Below are 27,254 nucleotides of genomic sequence, written 5' to 3'. Positions count from 1 at the left end.
TAGCAGCTCTTGACAGAAACAGGGTGGGGGGATAGACTGCCATCTTTAAAATACAGTACTTGGAAGAAAGTGGAACAACATATTTGCTTTCATTTCTGTGCATTCAGGACTACAGACAGTTCTAAACATTTTTTAGAAGCATATCGGTTTACTCTATTCTTATTAACAGCAGAACCAGGAGGCAGATTTCCATTGGAACTATGGCATATGGAACCAAAATATTTTAACTCTTTCTTCCCCTGCCTCAGTCCCAAAGAAAATAATCTTCTCTACATTGCTGTTATCTGAGAAAAGAAAGCATGCATGGCTGCTAATGACGATACTTTTGTGGGACTAATAGCAGTTTCAGGGAAGGGGGGGGATTTTAACTGGCTCTGCATTAATTTAAAAATATACTAATGGGCTTCCTACTGAGACACTTAACATTACATGTAGTGATACATGTGTTAAATATTTATAACGTCCCCTATATCATATAATTTATAATTTTTCACACTGACAGCACAGTGAACAAAGGAACAAATACAGAGGCAAAATCAATTTTAAAACTAGCAGCATTATAATGGACAGGAATTTGAGAGGCTAAATTCAACTTTGTCACTTTATTCAAATTTTCAAAATAGCCTTTATTCTACTTGTTTTTAGTATAAAAAGTCCACAAGTTAAGTGCACCACAGTGTTTACAGAGAGACCTAGAATCTCAACCTTCCATTAACAGTCAGCTGTATGGATGACCATGACACATACAACACACAGAAAATTAAGATAAAATATATTCACCAAATCTGATAATTTTTTAATTCATAAAAACAAAAGCAACAACAACAACAAAAGATTGAGGATCCCTGAAATATTCTTCTTAATCCTAATAAGACTTCATTGTACCCAAGTCACTTTTTAAATGTTTGCATCTAAAAAACAAAAACAAAAAAAAACCATCAATCCAGCAAACTTGCACACTGATTGACATCTACCAGACATTTTTGTCTCTCTAGCCTGAATAACATTCCACTTAAGAGTTATTACGACACTGGGTTGCTTCCCCCCTTTTTAAAAAAATTGTTTCATTTTAAGCTCTTTTGTTTGTTTGTTGAAACATACAGGAAGCATTTAATGAAATGTTGTATTTCTGGCACCAAAACATGGCTTCAGTTAGATTTTTAATGTGCAAAGGAGTCCAAGATCACTTAAGAATATATAAAAAAGGACATCCTGGGACATCGCTCTAGCTGCATACTTTCCTAGCAAAGGAACAGAGAGCAAACGTGAGTAGAAGGAACCAACCGAGGGGTTCTAAATGGAGAACTGAGCCCCCCATCACACTCTTCTATCAGGCATCCACCATAGATGCCCCCCAAAACATGTCTGACTATCTTTCTCCCCAGCACCATTGATTCTAAGGAAAAGGAAAGATGTATCTTACTCCTATTCATTGGCAACAGGTATATCTGATCTGCAAGCTTTGTACGTTTGATACGTGGAAGCCAGTTTTCTTCCAACTTCCATTCCTCCCTCCCCTGGCCTTTTCTCATCCCCACCCCCACCCCCATTTTTATATATAGTTGATTAATAAAAGCCAGACACAGAGAAAGAGAGAGCTGCAGTGAAAAGCACTCTCTGGTGGAACTAAAGGGAAATTTGAGGGATAGCTTAGCTCACATTCATTTCACAATTTAACCCCCAAGGTTTAAGAGAGGCACTCCTACCATTGCATGGTTTTGTATTTTAAAATTTGCTTTTTTTTTTTTTTTAAAGAAAAAGTGCCTGAAGGGTCAGGGCACCAGGAAGACACCCCGCATCGTCATGTGTCTAAATTGCAACTCCAGGTTAATACGACTAAAGCGGTTACATTGTGAGAAGTGCTGACAGTATGTGATGTCGTTCCTTTACACCAATGTAGCCCCCCTTCCTTCACCAGATGGTGTAGCCACCATCAGAGCCCCCCATGAAGAAGTTGCCCTTCCGTTGCGTCACTAGCACGTTGGCACCCTGCATGACAGCCAGCTGGGCTGCATTGGGAGGACAGCCAGGAGGAGGAGGCTGAAAGAGAACAACAGCAACATATTAGAGGGATGCTGTATGACAAGGCTAACACAGTGCAGACTACAGACTAGACAGAGGCTGCCAAGCTGGGCTACAAAAATCAGCTTTAGCAAGCTTCTTGCATGGCTTCCAGGATGCACAAGTTACACTAAGCTAGGTTTTTCAAACTGTGTGGTTGGGTGAATAAACCATGGGCTAGGATTTTTTTTTTTTTTACCAACCTCCCTGACAATTCTGCAGATAAGTTAGGTTTGCACGTCAAGCAGGCTTCCCTTTCAGAAGGGGTAATTCCCCAATGAAGATGGAATCTTTACAAGAGGGTCAAAGCATCCTCAGAAGAGCCCTAGTGTTACCCTGAGCTCAAGTAAATGTATTTATGTTATCATTCTCACTACCATCTATAGACAGAGGTAAAAGCATAAGAGACACTGGACCCTTGTGGGCCTTTTTCTTGTCTTATCTCATAGTTTAAAGCATATTAATATTTGAGGTTGAAAATCCTTAAAATCCTTGCAGGTACTTTGCATTTACAACTGTGAAATATAGAGAAAAAATCATTTCTTTTACATCTTGGTAACTGCACGTACATGGTAATATACCACTATTACCATGTAAGGGGGGAGCGGGACTAGCTTCATAATCCTCTTCCCTAGATAGCAAATACAATATTCTGTGCCTACTTACAGGGATATTAGCAGGAGCACCAGTAGCAAACCTTGCTCCAGCATCAAAGCCACCTTCCACAAGTACAGTAGATCCAGGAGGATAGACAGGGCCAACAGGATAAAAAGCCACTGGAACTGAAGAACCCATTGGCCCCATAGCTACAGACTGAGCCACAGGAAGGTACAATGAAGCACCAGGATAAGCTGCAGACATGGTAGGTACAGTGGCACCTCCAGGATGTACAAAACTTGGGCGGTACAGCTGAGGAAGAAAGCACATATAAAGCATCCCTTATTCCATGGCTATATACTCAGAGATTTTCCATCTCAAAGGATCTGGTTCTACTTAGGAAGATGTTTGCCACCGATAATGGAAATAAGCTTCCTAAACTAAACAAACAAAAAAATCAATTTAAACCAGCTGGCTAGATGTTTCTGGGAAGTTCACAACATGAGATACAAAGTTTACAGCCTTCTCCCATTTGTCCTTCACTGTGTAAAACTTTTGACTTAAAAGAGTGTGTGAGTGAGGGGCCACACTTGGCCTTAAAGTGCCAGATTCTGCAGTTCCAAAAGTGGAAGAGGTCAGGATAAAAACTTTATTTTTATTTCATTTACATTCAATTAAAATTTAATTGCTTTGAATTAACAGGAGTATTTCCCAGTCCCATATGGAATAATTTCCCCCTTCTGTCACTTTAAATATGACAACAGAATGAGAACTTTAAAAAGATCTCTTTCATGGTCTGCATGCAACTCTAGGGTTTCAGGACATACACTTCTGTTTTTGGCATCAATGGGTATCTTGATAATTATGCTGACCATGGGCTTATAATGAAGCATTCAGGCAGATGTATAGTTTGCCAATGACTGAAATCACAACTCAAACTGTAAAAATTTAGCAAAACCACCTCCAGAAGAGGAACTGGAAACCTTCTAGAGAACATCCTTGTCACTAAATCAGCTGAGTGGTAGCATCCCGCTGATGATAGCCCATCTAGATCATCAAGTATCAATCATAACTGTTACTTTAGTAAGTGAAAACACATTTTTGATCTGATCCAGAAAGTCTCATGTTATTTCTTATAATAGAAAGTGATTGAGTACATACTTCTGAGTAGGCAGGAGGGGCATCAGAATAAGGTGGAGCCTGAGGAAGTGGTATGGTCTGCGGGAACACAGACGGATTACCAGGAGGTTGAACTGGATAGGAAGGCTGTGTAGGATATTGACCTAAGAGAAGAAATTAATCAATGTCAGCACAATTGTCCTTCCTGTAAATGGAACAGGAAGTATATGTAATCAAGGAAAAAACCCTCCTTTGGGAGCCTTATCTGAAAGAAAGAAAAAGCTTTCTGCAAAGAACAATGTCTAAACAGCAAAAGATCCAAAGATAGTGTTTTTGCTCTTTAATATGCAAAAGACTCCATAGATGAGATCCAGGTGATGTCATTCAAGCCAGCTTTCCCACTAAGCTTAAGAACAAAGGTAGTCAATAATTACATTGTATTTTTAAATGGACAGTGCCATCTCATGGGCACCATAAATATCTTTCAGAAGTCAACAAGCAAACAATTGCTTAACCATTATTCTCTCCACTGGATACCAAATCCATTTTAAGCCTTCTGATTTAACTATCAAGCAAGCAAAAACACTGATATTTGAGACTGGTCTCCTCGCAATACAATCCTGGGCTTTTCTACTGAGAAATAAGTCCCAATGAGTTCTACAGGACTTACTCCCAGACAAGGATGCATAGGATCGCAATGTAAGCATTTTTCCCAATATGCATGGTATTGCACATATGGCATGGCACTTTTACCCAGGTTGTAGGATTCTTCCCTCCACCCCACCCCACCCCACCCCAAGCACTGCTGCCTATCTTTTGATGTTTCCAAAGCAGCCAGACTGTTCAAATGCTCCACTCTGGCCTGCCACAAACACAACCAAAGGAAGCACATGCAGAATTCAGCTACAGGAAGCTAGACTTAAATGTTACACTCCAGCCTCCTATAGTTGAAACTTTATATATGCTCACGCATTAGGCTATCTGTGCCAGAACAAACAGCTTTAGTTTGGATGGTACAGTCAAGCAGTCAGATTGTTTTTGTGGCTTAAAAGAGTTGAACTGATCTTCTGTAGCTAGGCAGCATTCAAGCAATTTAATCTTGAAATAAAGTATTGAAAAAAGTCATAGGAAGCAATGAGGAACAAGCAAAGGACATACACAGTTAATACCATCAATCGTGAAAAGTCACTAATAACCTAAATGAATTCAGTTGGGGCAGCCCCTTTTACTAGGGACTATTTAATAAGCTTTCTGGCTCAGAGAGACTTTAAGTCCAACTAGTTCATATTCTAGATTCCTCAAGAGACCATAATGTTTTAAGAGTACTCAGATTGTTTTTATCTGTTTTGTACTTTTATTCTCAGTTGTTTATATTAACATCTTATACATTTTAAGAAATATACTGAACTGTACTGTTTCATTTTGGAACGCGTCAGAATTAAACAGGTGCAGGATATCCCATTTAGGGCAACGTTTGGACTATGAAATCTACCACATCAGTTAGTCAGTCAGTCAGTCTTTCTTTCTGATTCATGAGAAGTAAACTGTAAGTTTGGGTATGACAGTTCAAATGCAAGCCTTTGAACTGGCTAGGCTTGCTTCTAGATAAACCTGAAGAGGACTGGACTATCAGTGTACTATTTTAACCACTATCCAAATACCAATCTGTAACTTGATTTCCTTTCTGTTTAGGACCTGCGGAGACAAAATACACCCATTATCCAGGAAACACAGAGTTAAAGGCAAATGCAGGGCAACACCTAACAAGGAGCAAAAGGAGAAATGAGTGTGAGTCCTCCCCAGGGGCACCCAGATGTTGTGGTTTGCTTCTGCATTCCTTGTGTTCACTGTTCATTTCTTTCCAATTTTAATCAAAGGACAGGTGCAATCCATTCTGGTGTCAAACCCCTCCCTGAGGATCAGACACAATTTCTCTTCAGTTAGCCTTCCAGCCTCTGCCCAACCTCAGCCTCTCCCTACAACCCTGACATTTACAAAGGAAATAAGGAGTGTTATAAGACAGAGCCACTTTCTGAGAGGAGGAAATGAAGCCCATTGGCCCTTGCTTGTGTACAAGTCCTCAGCGTACTCTTTAGGAGCAAGGAGAGAATTTGCCTGCATGTCAAGGGATTCCACGTAACCCCAGGGGTTGTGAATGCAGAGCAAGAATGGTCGGCTGCTAGTTCTGGAACCGTAGAAGGACTTCGGCATCTAAGCCCTTTTCAGGACTAACGAGCAGGGCAGAATATTAGGCCCCGTGCCTGCCCGTTGCAGTCCTGTGCCAAAAGGGAAGCTCACACCAAATCGTCGACTTCAAGGGACTTTCTACTTGTCAAAGCTCCGATCCTCCCCCCAAGCTCTGGCGACCAATCTCTACCCATCTCCCAAATTTCAGAGTTTTCACGTGCATGTGACACCACGGGCTCCGTTCCAAGAGATTATGCCACCATAAAGCCCTTCGCCCGTACGGTGCCTCCGGACTCGCGTGTTTCCGGTGAACATCTGGAAAGGGAAAGAAGGGCTCTCTTGGCCCACGAACACCCGCTCCAGCGGCAGCCAAAGGGTTAACAACCTGCCAAGGAAGGTTACGTCATAGCCACCTAACATGAGCCCTTCCCCCATTGCCTTCACCCCGACTTTGCCCGGCTTTCCATTGGTCAGGGCTCCCGCCAGTCATTGAGTAGGCCCACACATAACAACACTGCGGCGGTAGCCTTAAAGGAGCAGCGACCCTGCTAAAGGTGAGGCGATTGGGTGGGGTTGTGGGGGGGGAGGAGGAGGAAATCAGCCTCTTGCCTTTGCTGTTCATGATGGCGGCGTTGAAAACGAACGAACAAGAAAGACGGTTCACCCGACTACGAAAGGTTCAGGCGACTCGCTAGCTTTAGCGGCGGCGTCGACCCTCCTCGCTCAATCACTTCCTTGTTGTTGTCGCTGCAGCCCTGATGAAAGGGGTTACGTTAAGCGCGTGACGTCACGCCGCAGCGCTACCGCGAGGAACGGAACAGAAAGAACCGCCGGCTGTGTCAAGGGGTGTGGCCACAGAGGCGAGGGGGCGTGGCGCTCGGTCTCGAGCAGGCGGGGGAGGGGAGTCGAAGGGGGTGGTCGACGCGTTCTGTGCCGAAAACGGAGAGAGACAGCCGCGCGGGCTAATTGTCTTGTCACCTATCCCTTCACGTTTATACAATTGTATTTATTTATTTCTTTAGCATATTTATGCAGCCGCCCGTCTCACAGACACGTGACTCTGGGCGGCGTACAACACAACAACAGTTAAAAACTCCGTAACGATCTCAAGTAAAATAAGCAGATAACGTAAAGTGATAAAACCCCAAAAAGCGGAAGAACAACAGTCCCTTGACCTCAGGCAGCCACCTTGCAGGCTCCCCATGGGATCCCCAAGGCTGACGAAAAAACCGTGTCTGGAGGGCCTTTGGGAGGCTAAGGGAGATGGGGCTAGCGTCCGCTAGGCCGCAGCGGAAAAGGCCCGCTGCCGGGGCCCCGCCTGATGGAGCTCCTTTGGAGACGGTGTTGCCTTTAAAACTCCGGCACCCACCCCCTCCTGCCTGAGCCGCTGGGACGGGTAGCTGTCACTGGGAAGAGGCCGTCCCTCAAATAATCTGGCCCCTTGTCACGAAGGGCTTTAAAGGTCAAAACCAACACCTTGAATTGCCCCCAGAAGCAAACCAGCAACCAGTGCAGCTTGGGGAACAGAGGTGTAATGTGTGCTCTCCTAGGGGAACACACAACTATCCATGCAGCCATGTTCTGCACTAGCTGAAGCTTCTGGATACTCTTCAAGGGCAGCCCCATGTAGCACGTGTTGCAGTAATCCACTCGGGAGGTGACCAGGGCATGAGTGACTGTGATTAGAGCCTTGCAATCCAGGAAAGGGCGCAACTGGCGTACAACACAAAGCTCTGCAAAGGCCCTCCTAGCCACGGCTGCCAACTGCTCCTCAAGCAGGAGTCGAGAGTCTAGAAGGACACCCAGACTGCGCACTGGGTCTGTCTGGGGTAGGGCAACCCCATCGAGTACCAAAGGTGGTAAAGTCCCAGAACCAGAAGGCCCAAAAACCCAGAGCCATTCAATCTTGCCAGGGTTCAGCTGGAGTCCGTTGTTCCCCATCCAAATTCCTACAGCTTCCAGGCACCAGGACAAGACGTCAACTGCATCACTTAGTTCACCAGGGACAGAGATATATAAGTGAATATCATCAGCATACTGATGATACCTCATCCCATGGCGACAGATGATCCCACCCAGTGGCTTCATAGGAGTGGAGAAAGAATCGAACCCTGCGGAACCCCACATAATAAGGGTCGAGGGCAGGACCTCTTCCTCCCAATTAATACTGCCTGGTGCCTGCCTTGCAGAAAGGAAGAGAACCAGCACAATACTGCGTTGCTCATTCCCAGCCCACGGAGCCAATCCAGAAGGATACCATGGTCAGTGGTACTGAAGGCTGCCAAGAGGTCAAGGAGAACAAGGATAGATGCACTTCCCCCATCCCACTCCCACCAGAGATCATCCAAAAGCAGGACCAGTGCCATCTCCGTCCCATCTCCAGGCCTGAATCCTGACTGAAAGGGGTCCAGATAATCTGCTTCATCCCGGGCCCACTGAAGCTGCTGTGCAACCACCTTCTCCATGATCTTCCCTAAAAAAGGGAGGTTCGATACTGGACGAAAATTGTCCAGTATGTTAGGATCCAGCAATGGCTTCTTGAGAAGGGGGTGAATCAACGCCTCCTTAAGGGCGGGGGCGGAACCACTCCCTCTCTCAAAGAAGAATTAACCATCACTAGGATCCAACCACATGACACCCCTCAGGCAGCCTTAACTAGCCAGAAGGGGCATGGATCTAAGGAGCAACGGCTGAGCTCACAGTCCTAAGGACCCTGTCCACTTCCTCAGGTCCAACAGGATCAAACTATTCCCAGATAACCAGGCAAGACTGTACCCAAGGCATCTTCCCTGGACCTGTACCAAAGCTGGCATCCAACTTGGAATGAATGCGAGCGATTTTGTGTGACGGATGCTCTGCAAATTCCTCCACACAGCCTTGTAAGCAGACCTCTGAGTCCCCCTTCCCTAGGAGGACTTGGGTCACTTTAAACAAGGCTGCCAGTTGGCTATCTGTAGTCGCAATAAGGGCAGAGAAGTATTGCCGCTTTGCTGCCCTTTCCACCACAAGGTAGGCCTTAATAGCGGCTTTTACCTGTTTTTCGTCGAGTTTGAATTGCCAAATAAAATAAAATACAAATACAATACAACTAAGAGAAATGAAACCTTAAAAACAGTGTATGTTCTTCCCATGTACTGAAATGGCATCCAAAGAGATGTGAATTGTCCTCAGAGTGCCCCCAAATTGGAGTGCCACCACAGAAAAGACCTCTATCCATCACTAAATTAAATTAATTTTTTAATTTAAAAAGTTACATTTTGTTTTCTTGATCTGTTGAACATCTTCCCACCCTCTCACTCAAGGTGATTCTCTCCTAGGAAAAAGTGCTTCTAGCCAGATATCAACTGAGCTCATGTTGGAGCAATAATTGTAGTAGAGCAAAAAAGCTATTTTAAATAAATGAGTTTGTTTATATAAATTGAGTGTGAACAAACACATATTACATTCAAAGCATGTAATCCTAAATTCCAGAGCATACAAAAGATAATTACAAACATGAGTGCTTAATTTTGTAAATATTTTATAGTATATTTCTTTGCATAAATTCTCCAGAAGCAGCCTCATTACATTCAGTAGGGCTTATTCCGAATAAATGTGAGATAGTGCTTTCCAAATTGCTTGTCAGATGTGGCAAGATACAATCAAACATGCCCTCCCGTGTAATTCCATATGCTGCAGGATCTCAATCAGATGAAAATAGAGGCAGCATTCATATATCCCTTCCAAGAAATAGCTGTAGATAACTCATTCAACAGCAGTTTGGTTGCAGTGAAACCTGGAAAGATCTCACAGCACAGACCTGAGGGTAACGAATGAACAGTTATTAATTATTACCAACTTATGTCTCCTGCAAAGAATGAGGAAAAAAATTGACAATTCTTCTGAGGCCATCATAGGCAAAGATATCCAAGATCAGAAAATACTCAAATTCCAAAATACTGCACAATTATCTATATTGCAGCAGATTAGCCCTCTTTTAGCTGTCGCCTTCAGCTTACGTTATACAGCAACTCCCACTAATCATGCCAACTATGGATGATGGTAATTGTAGTCCAGCACTTATGGAGGGAGCCAGGCTAGGATATGCTGTAGTATGCCAAAATTACAAGTGCAAAGCAGCACATTCCCCTGAGACTTAGTTTAATTTAATCCCAGTTTGCTGAATAAGCCACAGTGGTTGATTTGTGCTACGCCAAAATCCAGCAAATCCCATTATGGCTTAGTGTGATGTGACAACTAGATCTTAGTGTTACATTGACTCTGAAGCCAGTAAGGAATCATATATCAGCCCCATGTAGCCTGTTTGCAATACATTATATATTAAAATATAATATATTAAAAGGCTATTTTCATATATTGATTAATGCTAATCAATTTTGTTTTCTTTTGCTGCAAAACAATTCTCAGGGAGATAAAAATCACATGGGAAATACCCTTTACTCTCAGGAGTTACTTTTCCAGCTAAAGAACTGCATACATGTCCAAATCCATGCATATGAGGTCAGTGGAAGGTCCTTGCACATATGTTTCAAGTTTAATTAAGCCACAAGGCTTTTAATTTGCACTAGAGAGTGCTGTTTTTTAACATCAAAAGCCTGCTTTCTCATGCTGCTGTGTTCACATCAGCTTTAGCTAATGGTAGTTACTTTAAGGGCTAACCTCATGGATTTTATCATAGCAGAAAGGTGGTGTACTGACCTCCATGCCCCTGGTTGCTTCCTAGGGGTAGGCAGACTTACACAAAGGGTCTTACTGGCAACATTTTCTTGCACAATACTTACTCTGAGAACCATGATCAGCTTTTCAGTCCAGGTTGTCCTTCACCTTCATTCTTCAAAGTGTTACATTTCTTTTCCAAAACCCAGTTGGTTGTTAGCTATTCTCCTTGGCTTCCCTTATCCACCAGATGGCTGTACTGAGTTTTACAAATCCTGGTGCTGGGAATTCGGCCAATCCCAGCTTCACTTGATGCTTAGGACCCAGAAGTGTTTGTTTCAGGGATCCATACTAACAGAATGAGGTTTGAGGTTTGAATAACCATGACTGGAAGCTTGTAAAAATGTGGTGTGAGTTCTTCATTTTAAAAAAGTAATAATTACATGCAATTTGTTTTCTTGAGAAGGTGAAATTAGACTTCTGTAATGTATTACACATAGAGCTGTATTTGAAGAATGCTTGGAAACCTCAGTTACTGCAAGCTATAGCAATTACGTAGGAGCAGCTATAGGGAGTTTCTTCCACCAGTTTTTCAACAATAGCATTGTCTTCCAGTCCAGATTATGCCACTGTTTCAAGCACTGGTACTGAACTATAAAGCTCAAGATTCATCTGCCCAAATGTCCTGTTCATCATAGGAAGTTCTTCTCTGACACCTTCAAATATTTAAAGTCAGGTATGTGGACCTAGTAAAGAGAGTTTTTTTCTGTTACACAAAAATGGAATATCCTCCTCAAGGTAGCATAGCACCAACTGATATCATTCCAGCACCATCTGGAGAAGACATTTTTATTTCATCAGAATTGTTAGCATGTTCCCTGTTGATTTTTCATTGATTTTTTAAAAATTGTTTTATATTTTGCTCTATGCCACCTTGATAGTTTTACTGAAGGGAGATTTAAAAACATTTTAATTAAGATAAAGCAAATGAGTACTAGGTGAGATCTCCTCCAAACACATCAATCCACCCTGGTTCTTGCTGCAGACACTGGCTCATAGCATAATCCTAAACAAATCTATAAGAGGTTAGACCCCACTGGCTCAGTTTTATATGACTTCTTTCCCAATAAGTGTGCACTGCATCATAACCTAAGATATGGACAACATTATTATATGTTATTAGGCTTAAGTAGTCATTATAAAGCCTCATCAGATAGCAACATCTGGTTAACCTTCCCTGGGCTCAGGTGCTAAGCAAGACTGGGCTTGGTTCATACTTAGATGAGAAACCACTAGGAAAGCCACAACTTTAGTTAATTAGTTTAGTTAGGCAGGGTAGTTGAAACACATCTTGAATGAACACTGCATAGTTTCTGCCCATGTAGTCACCAGGAGTCAGGCTTGACTAGACGAGTTTTTACTCTTCACTCATTACAGCTGTAGTACAAGGGGGGAAAACACCATTACAGGTACCCGGTTTAAGAACGAGTTCCATTCCCAAGGTCTGTCCTTAAGTCGAATTTGTATGTAAGCCAGAACGGTATTATTGTATAATACTGTATAGGTAGTATTGTGTAATGAACTCAAACCATTGTGTATTTAACTTGAATCATTGTGTATTCAACTCGAATTTTGCTACAATAGGCTCTGTTCTGTTTTTTTTAGTAATAATTTTATTAAAGTTTACAAATACAAAGATAAAAGAGTAATACAAACTAAGAGAAATATAAAAAATGAGAAAAAGAAAAGTACAAAGTGAGAGAAAAAAGAAAAGAAAAAAAGAAAAAAAAGAAATATAAAAGTGACTCCCTCCTCCCTCCAGACAAGTATAAACAACTCCTGTAATTCAACACCTTCTCTAGTATTTCAGTAATAAAAAAGATCTCTTCTTCCCATAACTCATCATTTATCAATAAACAAATTGTAAAAACTCATCATTCAGTTCTATTCAACAAAAGTCCATTAAGAGCTACCAGAAATTTTAAATAGATAGATAGATAGATAGATAGATAGATAGATAGATAGATAGATAGATAGATAGATAAACCTTAATGAAATAAATCCATTTTGTGCTCCAACTTATCCCTTTCTCTAAGAGATAAAGCAAAAGAAATCTCTCCCTAGTAGTAAACAAATCTTTAAAGCTTCATCATTCAGTCCTGGTCATAAAGAAATTCCATTAATAACTACCAGAAACCACAATATATATATTTTAACTCTGACCAAATAAGTTCACTTTGTAGTCCTTCCATTTACTTTTAAAAAGCTTGGTCTTTAATCCGGACAAATAGTGTCCCACAAGTTGATTTCTTATCTTTTTCTCTTTGTCTCCTCTCAAGAACAGCTTCGGTAATTTAATAGGTCCCTTTTGTAAGTCCAAAATGAAAAAGTTATGCAAATCACTCTTCTGATTTATTATTTGCATGTCCCCTTTAGTTATTAAAACAGCCAGTTTCATTTGTAAATCCACTCTGGCATCTTGTCCCATGTCACTCTTATAGTCTGTGATTTTTAAATCTGTTTTCAAATACATATTCAAATCAGCCTCAGTCTCTGTTTTATCCTGTAAAGTCTGTTCCTCTTCTGTAACCTCTGTTATATCCATTTCTATAGTGGCAGACAATCCTGAAAGTAATTGAGTACATTGTTCCCAGACAGCTTTAATTTCTTCTATAGTCAAATAATATTGTTCTGTTGTATTAATAAGTCTCTTCTCCTTTAACTGTAATCTTTAGTTCTCTCTGGTTCCCTCTGGTCAACCTTCAAAGTTCCCTCTTATCATATATTTATTCTCCAGTCAGCAAAACTTTCCCATGGGAGGATTTCTTAGCGTTAATTTCAAAATCTTCATATATCCTTTAATAAATTTTAATCAACCCACAGGAAATATTCTTTCAAGTCCATCTGGCCCTTTAACTTTCTAAAATCAACTTTTGCTGTTTCCCCAAAATTAAAATGTTTCTATTTAATCCTTAAACTTACATGAAACTTCTTTCATCCAGGATAGAAGGAAGCTCTCCTGGGGTGATTAAACTTGCCCTTTAGAAGGTTCTTAACATCCAAAAGGTCAATAATAAGTAATTTCCTAAAGTAGTTAAGAGAGGAAGTGGGTGAACCTAGTGTCTGTTTGAAGGTATGAACTGCAGCTTAGGCAAGATGATTCCACCCCCCCCCCCGCCCCACTTCCAGAGCTCTCAAACCCAGCAGAGATCGCTATTTTGCAATCTCTTCATGGGCGAGCCTCTGTATGGAGCAAAGTTGTGGGTGATCCTAGTCCTCTCCTTGATCCATAGAGGGGTTCCAAGGAGCCAATCCCTTCACCGGGTTCTCTTTCCTCCATGGCTGGCAGCTCTGCTTGCATGAAGCCGTCTTCAATCTTCCATTGCTTCCCCGGAAGTCCAATAAGCTCCATTCTTAACTATGGGTCATCCTTAAACTGGAAGTTCTTAACCCAGGGACCATCTGTATTCCTTTGCACCTTGTCACATCATCTCTTTTGAGGAACACCTAGAGTTTTGGAGTAGGGTGGCAGTGGTATATCACAGCAGAATTTCCTGGTGAAAATGTAATCAAATGTACAAATGTTAATTCCCACTAATTACATTTATTGTAATTAAGTCTACCATACTATGCACACTTCTGTGAGAGTAAGCCCTGAATGCATTCAGATTTCTCTGTAAATATAGATTTACAGGAAGTGATCTATACAAGACAGATTAAGGACACAGGCTGCTTGTATTAAAGATTTTAAGGACTCAAATAAGCATAATGGGAATTATTATTACTATTGTTGTTGTTATAATTATATTTTTAACCCACCTTTACAAACATGCCTAATACTCCTGCCTCCTATTTTCCCCACAACAACCCTGTTAGGTGGGTTGGGCTGAGAGAGTGAGACTGGCCCAAAGTCATCCAGTCGGATTTTATGCTTAATGGAGGCCAGTACCAAACTTTATTGACATGTTCTTTCACATCATAGAGGAGTGCGTGTGTATACTAGGAGAATGTAGGATGGTAAACTGGAGTCACTTATTGTACTAAGGCATGATTTAATCATGGTTTATTGTCTAAACGATCATGCTTAGACTATGGTTTACAGATCTCAGTGGCTGAATTCACCCAACATGCTCAGTCAAAACCAAATAATTCATATTATGGCTTAGTGTCAGGGTATGATGTTTACTCTTTAACAGCACTTACTTATCTGTATTACCATATTGCAACTGTACTGAGTAGAGTATAGCAAAGATTACACCATTCCTTATACAACCATGGGAGAATGATTGTTTGAATGGCCTTCTGCATTTTGATGCAGCTTTCTTCTAGCTAAGCTCCTCCAAGTGTGCAAGACCACAATTTTCAGAAATCCCAGAGAGAGTACATTCAGGGGGCACCAGTTCACTGACCATAGTTTTGATGGATTGAATTGTAGGCCTTCTGGGTTAACTTAAAGAAATAGATTGGGGCATTAATAGGTGTATTTTCAGTTACATTTGATTTAATGTGTCAGATTTCCCTATTATTACATATATGGTGAAATAATAACCCCTGATGCCACCTAAATGCTAGCACTGGCTCAGACTGGAGACCTCCCCATTAAGTACCCTCTATCTGGAATTACGTCCCGTTGAACACAAAAGAATTTATTTCTGCGTAAATGCACTTCTTGAGACAATCCAAACATAGGTCAGTCATTGCACCCATTTCTGCAACATTTTGAGAAGTATTTATTTGGTGTCCAGACTTCAAAAAATATCTTTAGAGCTTGATTGAGATCCTCTAGATCTGTGTTTCTTAAACTTTTTGCTCTTAGGACCCCTTCCCACTTTTGAAAATTATGGAGGACCCCAAAAGAGCTTTTGTTTGTATAGATTGTATTGATCAATATTTGTGTGTGTGTGCCTTTGAGACAGTGTTAACTGCTGGTGACTGCCTGGACAAGTCCCTGCAGTTTTCTTGGCAAGGTTTTTCGGAAGTGGCTTGCCCTTGCCTGCTTCCTAGGGCTGAGAGAGGGGGACTGGCTCAAGGTCACACAGCTAAGGTGGGAGTAGAACTCACAGTCTTCCGGTTTCTAGCCTGGTGCCTTAACCACTACACTAAACTGGCTCTCATTAACAATTTTTACCATGTTAAAAATTAAAATTGATGCATTCGTAGAATATTTATTTATTGAATCATGTAAAAGTTACAATATAAAACCGTCCAAAGAGAGGAAGAGGAAGAAGCAGCAGCAGCAGCAGCAGCAGCAGCAGCAGCAGCAGCAGCAACAACCCATTAGATATTAACATAAATAAAATATTTTTCATGAAAAACCCTCTATTTTTTAAGAAATAAAAATAACAATGAGAAGAGTGACATTTTTAAAAATGTTTTACAAATATCTGCAATATCTGGTAAATAATTTTGATTTCGCAGACTCCTGAGAGGGTCTTGGGGAACCCGCAGGGGTCTTTGAACCACGCTTTAAGAAACGCTGCTGTAGATCGTAGTAAACACTGAATTACAACATCCAGCATGGCCAGTGGTGAGCCTTCCTTAGCAACATCTGGAGGACCAAAAGCTTCCTTTCTGCTTTAGACAGTCGTAACCTTTCTGATCAATGCTCTCCATTTACTTACTATGTAATTTCACCTCTTGTATACTCATGAATGTGCAGAGCAAACTGTTAGGCACAAAGTTTAAATAATTCATGAGTAGAAAATATTCTTATTTTGAAAGGTGGAAAAGAGTCCCGAATAAATTTAGAGTAAAGCCAGGCTTGCTGCAAATTCATTACAGCTGTTCACTTAAAAGGAGAAACAGTTTGAAAGCAAGAACTATGTTGTCAGAGATAACTGCTGCCTCATCCACAGGATTTTCCTTGCTAGAGAGAAGTGAATTCCAGATGAGCTACTCTTCCCGTTGAAACTATCTGCATTTTCCCAGCACTTTCTTCTTTTCTTTTTATGCACAAAAAGTTGAAGGAAAGACAGAAAACACCCACAATATTTTTTGCTTGGCGGAGGTATGGTACTGAAGATATCCCCTGCATTTTTTCCCTTATCGTTCTCATTCCATTTGATTAAAAAAAAAAAAGAATCTGCTTTTACGCCCTCAAAAGACTGGAACTTTTGGAAAGATTCTCATGGCTGGAGTATGGGATTCTTTGTACTTAATCAGTTAGCTACCAGTGAATGTCTGGTTTTTTCACCGTAAAAATCTCTTGTCTCCTTGCCTTCCAGTTTTTCAACTGAATGTGACCTGAAGAAAGAACTTTTTCCATTTCTCCCCTAAACTGGAAACTATGGGCAGAGGCTTTCAAAGTGACGGAGCAATGTATAAAAGAAAAGAATAACACCAGTATAGTACGGTCTTCCTCAACCTGGTGTAGGCCAAATGTTTTGTATATTGGTGAAGGCCAAGCTATCATGAAATTACAGAGGTTGAAATTTCTGGGGGTCATCGGAAAAAGATTGCTGCTGTTGCAACTCAGAATTAATATCCCCATTGCTTTAAAAGCACACCTTTATTCATAAAAGCTAAATGTGTTATAGACAAATGTCTCTGTTTCTTGAATTTATATCCCACTGTCATCTCCTGACTCTTGGGGGTGTGCAAGATATGAAAAGAAAAAAAAAATAGTACATCCCTGGGAGGATTTAAACACAAACCACATTGAAAAAAAGAATCAAAATAAATGGACAGCCACATGCACCATAACAGTAAAAGTTAAAAGGGAAAAGGTAGCGCGGTGAGTGAACGGCAGTCCTTGGAATGCTCTCTGGAAAGCCTCAGTTTTTAATAACATTCTGAAATTTGTCAAAGAGGGGGATAGCTTGGTCTCTGCAGGGAGATTGTTTTCACTGGCCCTGAGAAGGAGCACCTTGTAGCCTCCTCTCCTGGAAATCAGCCAAGGAGCTTATTGTTCGATGGTCTAGTACAATGTTTCTCAACCTCAGCAACTTTAAGATGGGTGGACTTCAATTCCCAGAATTCCCCAGCCAGCCATGGGAGAAAAAAACAAACCCAGAAGGTGGCAATGTCAAACTACAGTGGTACCTCGGTTCACAAACTTAATTCGTTCCATGACTCTGGTCGCGAACCGAATTGGTCGTGAACCGAATCAAATTTTCCCATAAGGTTCAATGTAATTACGGTTAATCCGTTCTGAACCATTTTTTTTTTTAAACCGCAAAAATATGACACAAAGTACAGTACGAAGAGAGAGAACGCTAACCTTGCTTGAGGCGACTTCTGGCGTGGAGGACAGGAAGGCGGGTGGGGAGGCGGTTATTGTTTGGAGGGAGAGTCCCCCTCCCTACAGGAAGCCACGACCACGTGTCACGGCAGGGAAAATGGCTGCGAATCCTGTTCGTCACCCGATGCGGAGTTCGTGAACGGAGGCAAAATTTTGCGACCGGAGCTGTTCGTGACCCGAATTGTTCGTGAACAGAAGCGCTCGTGAACCGAGGCACCACTGTATGTCCATACAGGTGCCAGGAAGACTACATGTCCCTGTCTATGCAATCTCAGGAATCAAGATCAACTCAAAGCAGATTTTTCCCAGAGCTCACCAAGTGATTCTTGATACTGCAAACCTATTCCTATTTTTATTTGTAAAATGTTGGAGATTATCTGCCCATACATGTTAATTTGGTGTCAGTTGTAGTACCAGTTCCTTCATAGGTTTGCATTCTAAACTTAATTTTCTTCTCAGGTAAAGATTCAGTCTGCCTACAGGTAGATAAAGCAAGTATACCAGAAGCCAATCTTCATTTAAGGGTGCTTCCATATGGGGCTTCTGGTAGTTGTAGTTCAGAAGCATCTGGAGAGTTGCAAGTTACCCAGCTTGGATGAAAATGTCTTTTTTCAAATTTCTGAAAAGCTGACTTTAAAAACAAAGCGAACTAGCGAGTGTTGCTCTATGTGTGGGGATTGCTTTTAGTTTATGCCTCTGTCCTGAAAACCGGCATGGTTTTCTCATACATACATACATACATACCACTGGGTGGGCCACCACAGGGGCTTATTATACTCCCTTATATCTTTATGTTAAGCGCCATTTAGCCACCTTTCAAAGATCTATACAGGTGGTCCCCAGTTTAAGAACAAGTTCTGTTCCCAAGGTCTGTCCTTAAGTCAAATTTGTATGTAAGCCAGAATAGAATTATTGTATAATACTGTGTAAGTAGTATTGTGTAATGAACTTGAACCATTGTGTATTTAACTTGAATCATTGTGTATTTAACTTGTGTTTTGCTACAATATGCTCTGTTCTTAACTATGGGTCGTCTGTAACCTGGGCGTTCTTAACCCGGGGACCACCTGTAACTCAATTTGGGCCTTTTTTGCTATTTTTTTTAGTACTTGTGCAATATCTAACTGAAAAGACATTTTAGTGGAAATTGAGCTGTTACTAGTGGCTACTGAACATATGCAAGTGTGGGTTAGTAATAACATCAAGATATTTCAAAATGGGTACATGGATTATGAAAAATCACAGCAGTAAAGAATGATACCTATCAAAGGATGCAGAGAGAATGTATAAAAGGGGGCTTTGACTATGCAGAGAACAACTGATAACTGGGAATACAGATTCGTTGAGAAAGGAATAAAGATCTATGAAGATTTCTACACAGTGTATTTGATAGCAACTAGAAAGAAACACAACTTTCAGATTTTGTCCCCCTTTCTAAAATGTTGCTTTAGAAAGAATTCTGCTCATCTCTTGATTGAACTAAAAAATTAATGTGCTCTGTTTTCCTGAATGTATTATATTAATCGTATGCCAATGTATGTAAATGAGCCTAAATTCAGCAAGATGGATGTATTTAAATATTCATAATCACCAGGCAGCCTATGCAAACTAAGTTCTTAGCTGAATTGCAATGTGATATCTGAAAACCAGCTGTACCAGAGCAGAGGTATTTTACCATAATGGATTCGGTTGTTACTGAAAATGTTGACAATGTTACTTGGGTATACATTACAGAAAAAGAATATGCATAATATTAATGTTCATGTACTTCATGGATCTGGATGCAGACCACCATTCTTTTCTAAGCATTTGCTTTGATGGAAAATGTGGTTTACTTTCATGCTTAGAAAAACAGTAGCTGGCTATATATGCAGAATGTGACTAAATTTCTGGAAGCCATCAATTCAGCTCTCAGTTATTAATTTGTTTCCGCTAAATGCTCATCTCCTTTCATCATTCATTTACTCAGAGCAGTTTGATCTGGTGAGTGAAACAGTCCCTTTGGCTTGAGGAAGTCAGCGATGATTAGTACTGTAACATGCCAAAGTACATTATAATTTTTAGAGGGTGGCCAATATATATTGCTGCCATTTCTTTGACAGAATGCAGCCTGTAACTCTGTGTTTTGCAAAGGTCCCAGCTTCAGCCTCGGGAGGGACACTGCCACTGAGCAGAGATAGTACTCAGAATACAGAATGCTAACCAATTTCTGTACTGCAATTTGTCATGTATCGCCAATCCCTTTTGTTGATTTACAAAGTTGGGACAATCATCTTTTCTTGCCACTAAATCCCAAAATAAAGTTTAGGACTTAAGTACTCTTGGGAGTCACAGAAGGATAGACCAGTAGGGAGAGTAAAAAACCCAACCGTGGTCTCTGTTGGTAGAAGTGTGAAGGAATGTAGATCTGACCTTGGAAATGGGGAAGGCATGAGGGAACTCTTAACAGGGAATTTTGAGAAAAAATGACTCGGTCCGCAAAAGAGGAAAGCATGAGGAAGAAACTCAAAATAACCCTGCCTTGTCTTCATTCAGTATAAAATGGGGCAGAGAGAAACTCTGACAGGCTTTCAAGCTTCTGTTATTCTACCCTACTATTATAAAGAGTATTCCTGGAATGTCCGCCATGTCTGCTTCTTGATCTGGCCTACCTTGCAGGGCTGACAAGATAGGTGCACAACAATTTGCAGACAAAAAAGAGAGATTAGCTTGCTATTTCCCTGGAGACAGTTCTGAATTATCTTTTTTTTCTTCTTATCAAGCTGACAGCAATACAGTATTGGTCTTTCTTTCTTTTGTCTTTTTTTCCCCCTTTCCTTTTCTCTTTTGCTGAGAAATACCTATAGGTATTTTTTGTACTGAATTTCCAACCATCTCCCAATGTAAATTGACCACGTCGTCCATCGGTTGCAGTGGAAATACTCAAGCATGGATGTCAAACTGAATTTTTGTCTGAGCTACAGCACAAACATTTGCCAGAGGAAAAATACAGGCAGCTTCATCCTATCTGCATGCTAGGGAGGGAGGGAGGGAGGGAGGGAGGGGGAGAGGAAGAAAGAAAGAAAGAAAGAAAGAAAGAAAGAAAGAAAGAAAGAAAGAAAGAAAGAAAGAAAGAAAGAAAGAAAGAAAGAAAGAAAGAAAGAAAGAAAGAAAGAAAGAAAGAAAGAAAAAGAAAGCCCTACCCTGTGGATTGTGTTACTTCTAGGCTAGGATACACTACGGCTGGATCTCTGCTTTAATTCTCTAGGTCATTACACATTGTTTACCTGTCCTTCTTTGTCAGGCTGACTGCAGTAATCCATCGGAACTTTTTTTTAAAATAGCACATACATCCCCCAAAGCATTTGGCAGGGCAGGAGGAATCAGACCTGCCTCTGAAGTACCTTTGACTTTGAAGCGGAGAGATTTGCACGCATCAAAACCCCCCGCTACCGTACCCCTTCCGTTTGGCCTTTTTTTCTCTTCTCTGACTTGATGAGAAGGGGAAAGCCGAAAAGCAAAGGGGAAGGAGGGCACGAAGAAGAAATCCTCCGCACTTTGAGGGTTGTGGGTGGGGAAAGGGGGCGCGAGGGAGGGGAAGCCGGCTGGAAAGGGGAGGGGGCTCTCTGCTCCACCTAGCGGCAGCCTCGGCGGCGTGCAGGATGCGGCAAAGGCCTTTGCATAAATTATGTTCATGACGCAGCAGCTAAAAAATCCCGAGTATCAAAATCTGCCCCTGCCTCCTGCCCCCCCAGGCGGGGCAAGAGCTTCGGTGGCTGTAACTGGAGGTGGGGAGGGGGCGTCCCTGATGCAAGCCCTCGGGGGCTGCGGCTGCAGCAGGACTTGAGGCCGGCTGGGCCTGGGGGGGAGCGCTGCCTCCCCGACCCCCCCCCTTTTTGTGTGTGCAGCAACCTTCGCTCCAGCTGCTGTGAGATGAATTTTTAATCATTCCCAGGGAAAAAAAGTGGGGGGGAGATCGGCTCGGCGGAGCCCCAATCCGGGCAGGGGGCAAGCGTTCTCTCCCGGCTGCACAGCGGTGAGTGGGGGTGCGGCGGGCCGGTATGGCGTGGATCGGGGGGCGGGGGGGACCCGGTTCGGTGAATATGCAATGGTCTTAATTAGCATAATTTATATATTTATGATAAAGAGAGAGGGGAGAAAACAGGGAACGGGGCGCAAGGGAACGGGGAAGACGGGCTGGGACAGCGTTGCCTGGTCGCAGCAAGGCTGTGAAAAGATATGGGGGGGGGCATCCGATCGGGGAGGGGGCTCGTCCTGTTGAAAAGAATGGAGGGACTTAAGCGGGGGAACCCGATCGAATGACCGGGAAATTTGGGAGATAGCCGGGAAGTTGGTGCTCCAAAAGAAGCGGGTCTTAGGCGGGGGAGTCTTTCCCTCCCAAATAAATAGGTTTGCTCGAGATCGGGCTTTGGAGGACGATCCGCCGCTTGGATGTCGGAGCCTGGCGGGACGGGGACAGGCTGCTTAAGGGGGGTGGGAGGTGGAGGAAGTCTGTTGGGAATTAGACTAGTGGGGGAGGCAGGGAAAGGGACGGGGTTAGTCCCGGGGTGGCAAGGGCTGCAGGAGAAGCTGGGGTGCGATGGGGGGCCCATGGAAAAGGCGGCGTTTCTGGGTATTCAGAAAAGGCAACTGCCGGAAAATGGGACTCGGAGAAGCAAGCAAGCAAGCGCGGGGTACCTCAGTGGGGCGAATGGGGGGCGTGCGGGGAAGGGGTTCGGTGGGGAGCGGGAGTTGGATCGCGCTCCCCGCCAGGATCTGGGTGGGGGGACCCACCCGAGGAAAGATCATTTACAGCAGCCGGAGGAAGGCAGAGCGGCGGGATGAGGGGCTGGCGCCTGGAGGGCACGTCTTTCCAGCTTTCCCTGGGAGTTGGCGACTTGGGCACTGGGAACGGCGCCTGGGGGATGGACGGGCAGGAGGCGGTGGCGGGCGAGGGCTTGGCTGGGTAAAGCTGCAGGGTGAGGAGGGGAGCGCAAAATGGGGGTGTCTTGACTTTGAGGCAGGCGAAAGAGAGCTCCCCGAGAACGAAACTTCCCCTCCAAGCCAGAAGGGCGACGGAGGCAGAGCGGGGCTGCGGATGGGGCGGAGGGGCGGGCAGCGAGGAGGTGGAGAAACTCGGGGCGTAGCGACTGCTCGGAGGAAAGCTTAGCCCCAGCGCGGGAAAGGAGAAACTCGTCTGAGCCGAGCTCGGCCCTGGAGCTTCTGTGCCATGCCGGAGCTCGGCCCTAAAGACATAAAGAATGAGAAAATTCCAGAAAGGCAGGAGCTGCCAGCCAAGCCGAGTCCTGCGCCGCGTGGGAAGGCAGCGCGGCGGCGTTCATTGTGGCACGAACTTCGGAATCCGACGCGTGGGATTTTCTGTGCCCCCTTGGATGTTATTCTGTAGGCGGACTGGTGTGTTACGGGGCGTCTGCACAATGAGACGCGCGACCGAAAGAGTTGGGAAAGCGACGGTGTCGCCTTGCGTCTAGTTTAGGAAAAAGTCTGAGCAGTTTCCTTCGGGCTATTTATAGATTTCGGATCTCAGCTCCGAATTGCCGTAGCAGTTGTACAGAACAGCCTTGCGTCCGGCTACTCAGGAAACCCCATCGACTGCAATGGGGGCTTAGCGGTAGTCAGGGCCTACACGCTTGTAGCCTTCAAAGCATCGGGGCGGCAGGACTGGGTGTGGGTGTGTAGGGGGGTTGAAATGTGACATCTGGTGACGTTTTTAAATTGCAGCAGTGGGAAAAAAAGGAAAAGGTAACTGCCCATATTTTATTACCTTTCTCTTCAGTCTGTGGCTAACACAGTAGTAGCTTCTATCAAATCATACACATTTGGAGAAAAGTCATGGAGGAAAGGATCAGGGATGCCTGCTCCCATATTTAGCCCATCACCCATGATTGCCAAAAAATCCTTAAAAACATCCAGTCATAGTTCCTTCATTCAGTCGCATAATAGTTAGCCTTGAAAATATGGTTTAAATCCTGTGAAATCTGAAATTTCACAGTGGGGGGGGGGGGGGGAATCAAGGCCAGAAGATACAGGTGCCAGAACAGCTTCACTATGAATGGCCTTTCCCTCCCTGTTTCCTTTTCATTTTACAAATCTAGCAACAAACTAAAGACCTAATTGTTTTAATGTGGTTGTAAAGCCACATGAACTACACAACTTTTGAAGCAAGCACAGATGTGATATATCCTAAACAACTGCATTCTAACAATGTGTTGCATAGAAATCTAGATGTAGAGAGAGACATTCTCCGACATTCTTCCCTCTGAAGTGCTAGTGCTCCTGTTTTCAATTAGAGCGGCTACCTGCAGTCTGAAGTAGTACAACAAAGACACCATCCTCTTAGTAAGAACTAGGCTAGAAGATTGTAAAAAGGGAAGTGCTTGGAAAGGGTTCATTGGGTGAGCATGTGCCTTACATGCGTACATTTTGACTGGGCACCTCTGCTATCTAAAACATCATGCACAGAAAACTCTTTAAAATGAGATCAGGTAATATAGCTGGGAATGTCCCGTATAGGAAATTTGGATGAATCATTCCCAGATTGTTGATGATGATGACGTTGATAATTTCTTACCTTCATCCAAGAGACATAAACTATTCACAAAAATACGGTGTCCAATAAAAACCTTCAGTTCAGTCATCAACCAACACAGCATCAAAATGTGATCATTAGAGATTATCATTCCAAATTTTATTGGATAGCGTTGTAAAGATAACCCTCCTGTTGAGCAGGAAAGGGGGAAATGGCAGCGTTGTCTTAGTGCCTGCTCTGTCCACATCCTCTTGGGCTGGGTTGGTGGAATTGGGATGGGAGTATTTATGCAGTAGATGTTCTCAGATAGCTGGTGAAGGACAGTTCATTTCTGCTCTCCAGGGAACTTCAGGGCAAAGTGTCAATGTAATAATGTAATCATTATTGTAATGTAAAGGCCACAGTGTAATGTAGTGCACGGGCTGGGCTACTATCCTAAAATTCAGGAGATTTCAGTTCACATCCCCACAGTCATGTGAGAGTGGACCACCCTTTCTCAGCCTGACCTCCCTCCCTAGATTAGTAGGAAGGGAAAATTGGGAGATGGGCGAGACAAGAGATGAGAGATCACCTTGTAGCTGGCCATGAGCTCTTTGTGTAGGTAAGAGAGAGACGGAAGGAATCTTGTTTGTTGGTTGGTTTGTCCCATTTGTATTATACTGAAATCTCCCAGGAACTTCTGATGGTTTAGAATCATACATTGAGACTTAAAACATCCATGGTAAGTACCAATCAGCCAGTGTAAAACATCCGTGCTAATCACTTTATTAACAAATACAATATTAATATCATTAACCAATCAAATAATAATACTGATGTCCATTTCCATTTGGGATGGATTCGTCTACAGATTCCATTCATATGAAGATATTACATCCTTTAAAATAGGTGGGTAATGCCAAAAAGGGAGAACTTGTGAGAATGGAGAGCCATGGGTCTGGCAGCACTTTCAGCATGTGCATTGCTATTCCTTCTGTAGCTTATGATTACATTTGTCTGGAGGTGCAATGCTGGAGGGGGTTGCAGATGGTCTCGTATTTTATTTTATTTTATTTTATTTTATTTGCTCAGGGCTAGCTTGACATGTAAAAATCAACTTGTTTTACTCAGGTTAACTTAAAACAGTTCCAAGCTTTGGAAGACACTTCACTCAACAATACTTGGTCCCATCCCTTCTTGCATTTTGCAAGCTGGTGAAAACTGTTTTCCAAGTGTGCCTTCAACCCTAGCTGACTGTAGGCATCCATCATAGGCAGGTTTTTATTATGAGTCTGTGGATATTATTAGATATTATACCAAGGATTATTTTATTTCTGCTTTGATGTTCACTGCCTGATTGGGGCAGTCTACAGATATTATAAAGTAAACAGATAGTTAATCTGTGCATCCATTGTGCTACATCTTATTTTAAAATTTTACATGGAGGCTAGAACTCCATCTTTTAATTCACCATTCTATATATTAGGACAGGAGGGACAAACTATTGGCACTGTGCCTGTCTTTTTGAAAATCCATATTCAAACAATTATTAAATGCATCAGAACTGTCATATTTGGATCTGACCCTTCATTTATAACGAAGCAAACATATGTTTAGTAGATTTACATGATGACATTGCAAACCTGTTAATCAACAATAGTAGACTATAATATTACTAGATGTCACCTTCTCTTTTCCATAACATGGAATGTGAATACATTGCTCTCACTTAATTCAATGTTGTATTAATATGTTGCTTTATTTTGCACTGCAGGCAATGTGCCTCTTCCCTTGTGCTGAGAGATCAAGACATAGCTTTTATCTTTTTATTCCTCTTATCGAATTCATTGCAAAACTGAGCAAATGTTTTACCTGAAATAATCTGAACAGAACAGCTAAAGTTTCAAAAAACTACAAATATCTCTTGCTCTTCTCTTTTGTAGAGCAGGTATCTCGTGCAAGTGAAAAATGCCAGGAAAGAGCCTTCCGTTGGCTGCTAAATTACCGCATTTCTTTGCTGTGTAACAGGTATATAATATTGTTCCAAAACAAGGAAGGGAAAGCCAGCAGAACCTGGATTCTGGAATTCATTCTGACCCCTTAATAGCAGCAGAACTCTGGGTCACATGACCATGAGGGAGGCGGGCTTAGAATGAGACAGTCAGCAGCATTCCAAGCCACAGTCCAATTGCCTCTCGGATAAAGATGCGGAGGGGGTGTATGTGTTATTCCCTCCCACCCTCCCTCCCTCTCTCTTTTTTTCCTCGGATCTGACCCATTTTTAAATCTGACTTTCCTTTTGTCAACTTCTTCCCGCACATCAAATTTGGGCTCATTCTATTCTAAGTTGTGAGAATTACCCAGCTGGCAGGCAGGCAGGCAAACAGAGCCCACGTACCTAATTTTTTAAAACGATTCTGTTGGGTTGGAAAAAAATAAAACACAACGTTCCCTTCCCTGTGAAGCAATAATTACAGGAAATCCCTGAAATGATACTTTTTGCTACTTGTTGAACCAGAATGAAGAAACTTAGTGCATATCCACTAAAATAGATGATGTTCTTTATGCTTTACATCAGAAGTGATACAATCTTACATGCTATTAAACAAAATGTACAGAATGAGGATTGTGCTTAGTGTTATTTCGGCCCAGGAAGTTTCTACTGCTCTTGAAATAAATGTGAGTCATGTTTGTGAAAATCTCCAGATGTAGGATTCAAGTTATTTCATTGTTTGTGGCAGAAGAATTTTGTTTTGCCTCTTATATAGAACTTTAGTCTTCTCCCATTGCCATGTAGATGAAAGCAATAATTTTAAGTTTTACATTGTACAACTGTATTTAACTTTAATTAGAATCCCCTATCCCCTCCCTACATTTCTGATAACA

The 27,254-nt window shown here is 42.4% G+C and overlaps 2 protein-coding genes and 1 long non-coding RNA gene across 12 annotated transcripts in view; 2 read left to right on the top strand and 1 right to left on the bottom strand.

The window, feature by feature from the left end:
• Window positions 1–611: 611 nt before the first annotated feature.
• On the bottom strand, window positions 612–6,800 carry DAZAP2 (DAZ associated protein 2). 3 transcript variants are annotated; one of them, XR_003084787.2, is made up of 5 exons: window positions 6,574–6,786; window positions 3,820–3,941; window positions 2,728–2,970; window positions 1,850–2,040; window positions 612–911 (listed from the first exon to the last, which is right to left on the bottom strand). XR_003084787.2 is itself a non-coding variant. In XM_007420729.4 (4 exons), the coding sequence occupies exons 1-4, from the start codon at window positions 6,584–6,586 to the stop codon at window positions 1,912–1,914; spliced, it is 507 nt and encodes a 168-aa protein (XP_007420791.1). In that variant the 5' UTR covers window positions 6,587–6,785; the 3' UTR covers window positions 776–1,911. The 3 variants fall into 3 exon arrangements, 2 of the variants coding, with proteins under 2 accessions (XP_007420791.1, XP_087994214.1); XM_007420729.4 differs by having other exon boundaries at window positions 776–2,040; window positions 6,574–6,785; XM_088138088.1 differs by lacking the exon at window positions 2,728–2,970 and having other exon boundaries at window positions 776–2,040; window positions 6,574–6,800.
• Window positions 6,354–19,731, top strand: LOC112540715 (uncharacterized). The gene is made up of 3 exons (XR_003084792.2): window positions 6,354–6,518; window positions 11,236–11,356; window positions 16,845–19,731. It is a non-coding gene; the product is annotated as an uncharacterized LOC112540715 (long non-coding RNA).
• A 1,757-nt stretch (window positions 19,732–21,488) lies between these two features.
• The window catches only part of POU6F1 (POU class 6 homeobox 1), a 33,003-nt gene continuing 27,237 nt past the window's right edge, over window positions 21,489–27,254 (top strand). For 2 of the 8 annotated variants that reach the window (XM_088138083.1, XM_088138080.1), the window contains exons 1-2: window positions 21,490–21,875; window positions 26,312–26,396. The gene's annotated coding sequence lies outside the window, so the exon portion shown is untranslated. Of the gene's footprint in view, window positions 21,876–22,402; window positions 22,534–22,720; window positions 25,111–26,311; window positions 26,397–27,254 lie in introns of those variants that run through there. The other 6 variants (XM_088138084.1, XM_088138081.1, XM_088138079.1 and 3 more) reach the window with 4 other exon arrangements.

The sequence above is a fragment of the Python bivittatus genome, unplaced genomic scaffold (assembly GCF_059951505.1).
Source record: "Python bivittatus isolate LINGU-HERP-01145 unplaced genomic scaffold, Pbiv_v1 ctg000220_np1212, whole genome shotgun sequence".
NCBI lineage: Eukaryota > Metazoa > Chordata > Lepidosauria > Squamata > Pythonidae > Python > Python bivittatus.
This window is presented reverse-complemented; position numbering and strand designations above follow the sequence as displayed.

Bases quoted from the DNA above. Each gene is read 5' to 3' on its own strand.
- DAZAP2 (XM_007420729.4), bottom strand. The intron at 2,971-3,819 runs GTATGTACTCAA...TTTCTTCCTCAG, and splicing joins CCCCTCCTGCCTACTCAGAA to CTGTACCGCCCAAGTTTTGT. The intron at 2,041-2,727 runs GTAAGTAGGCAC...GTTCTCTTTCAG, and splicing joins GTGCTCCTGCTAATATCCCT to CCTCCTCCTCCTGGCTGTCC.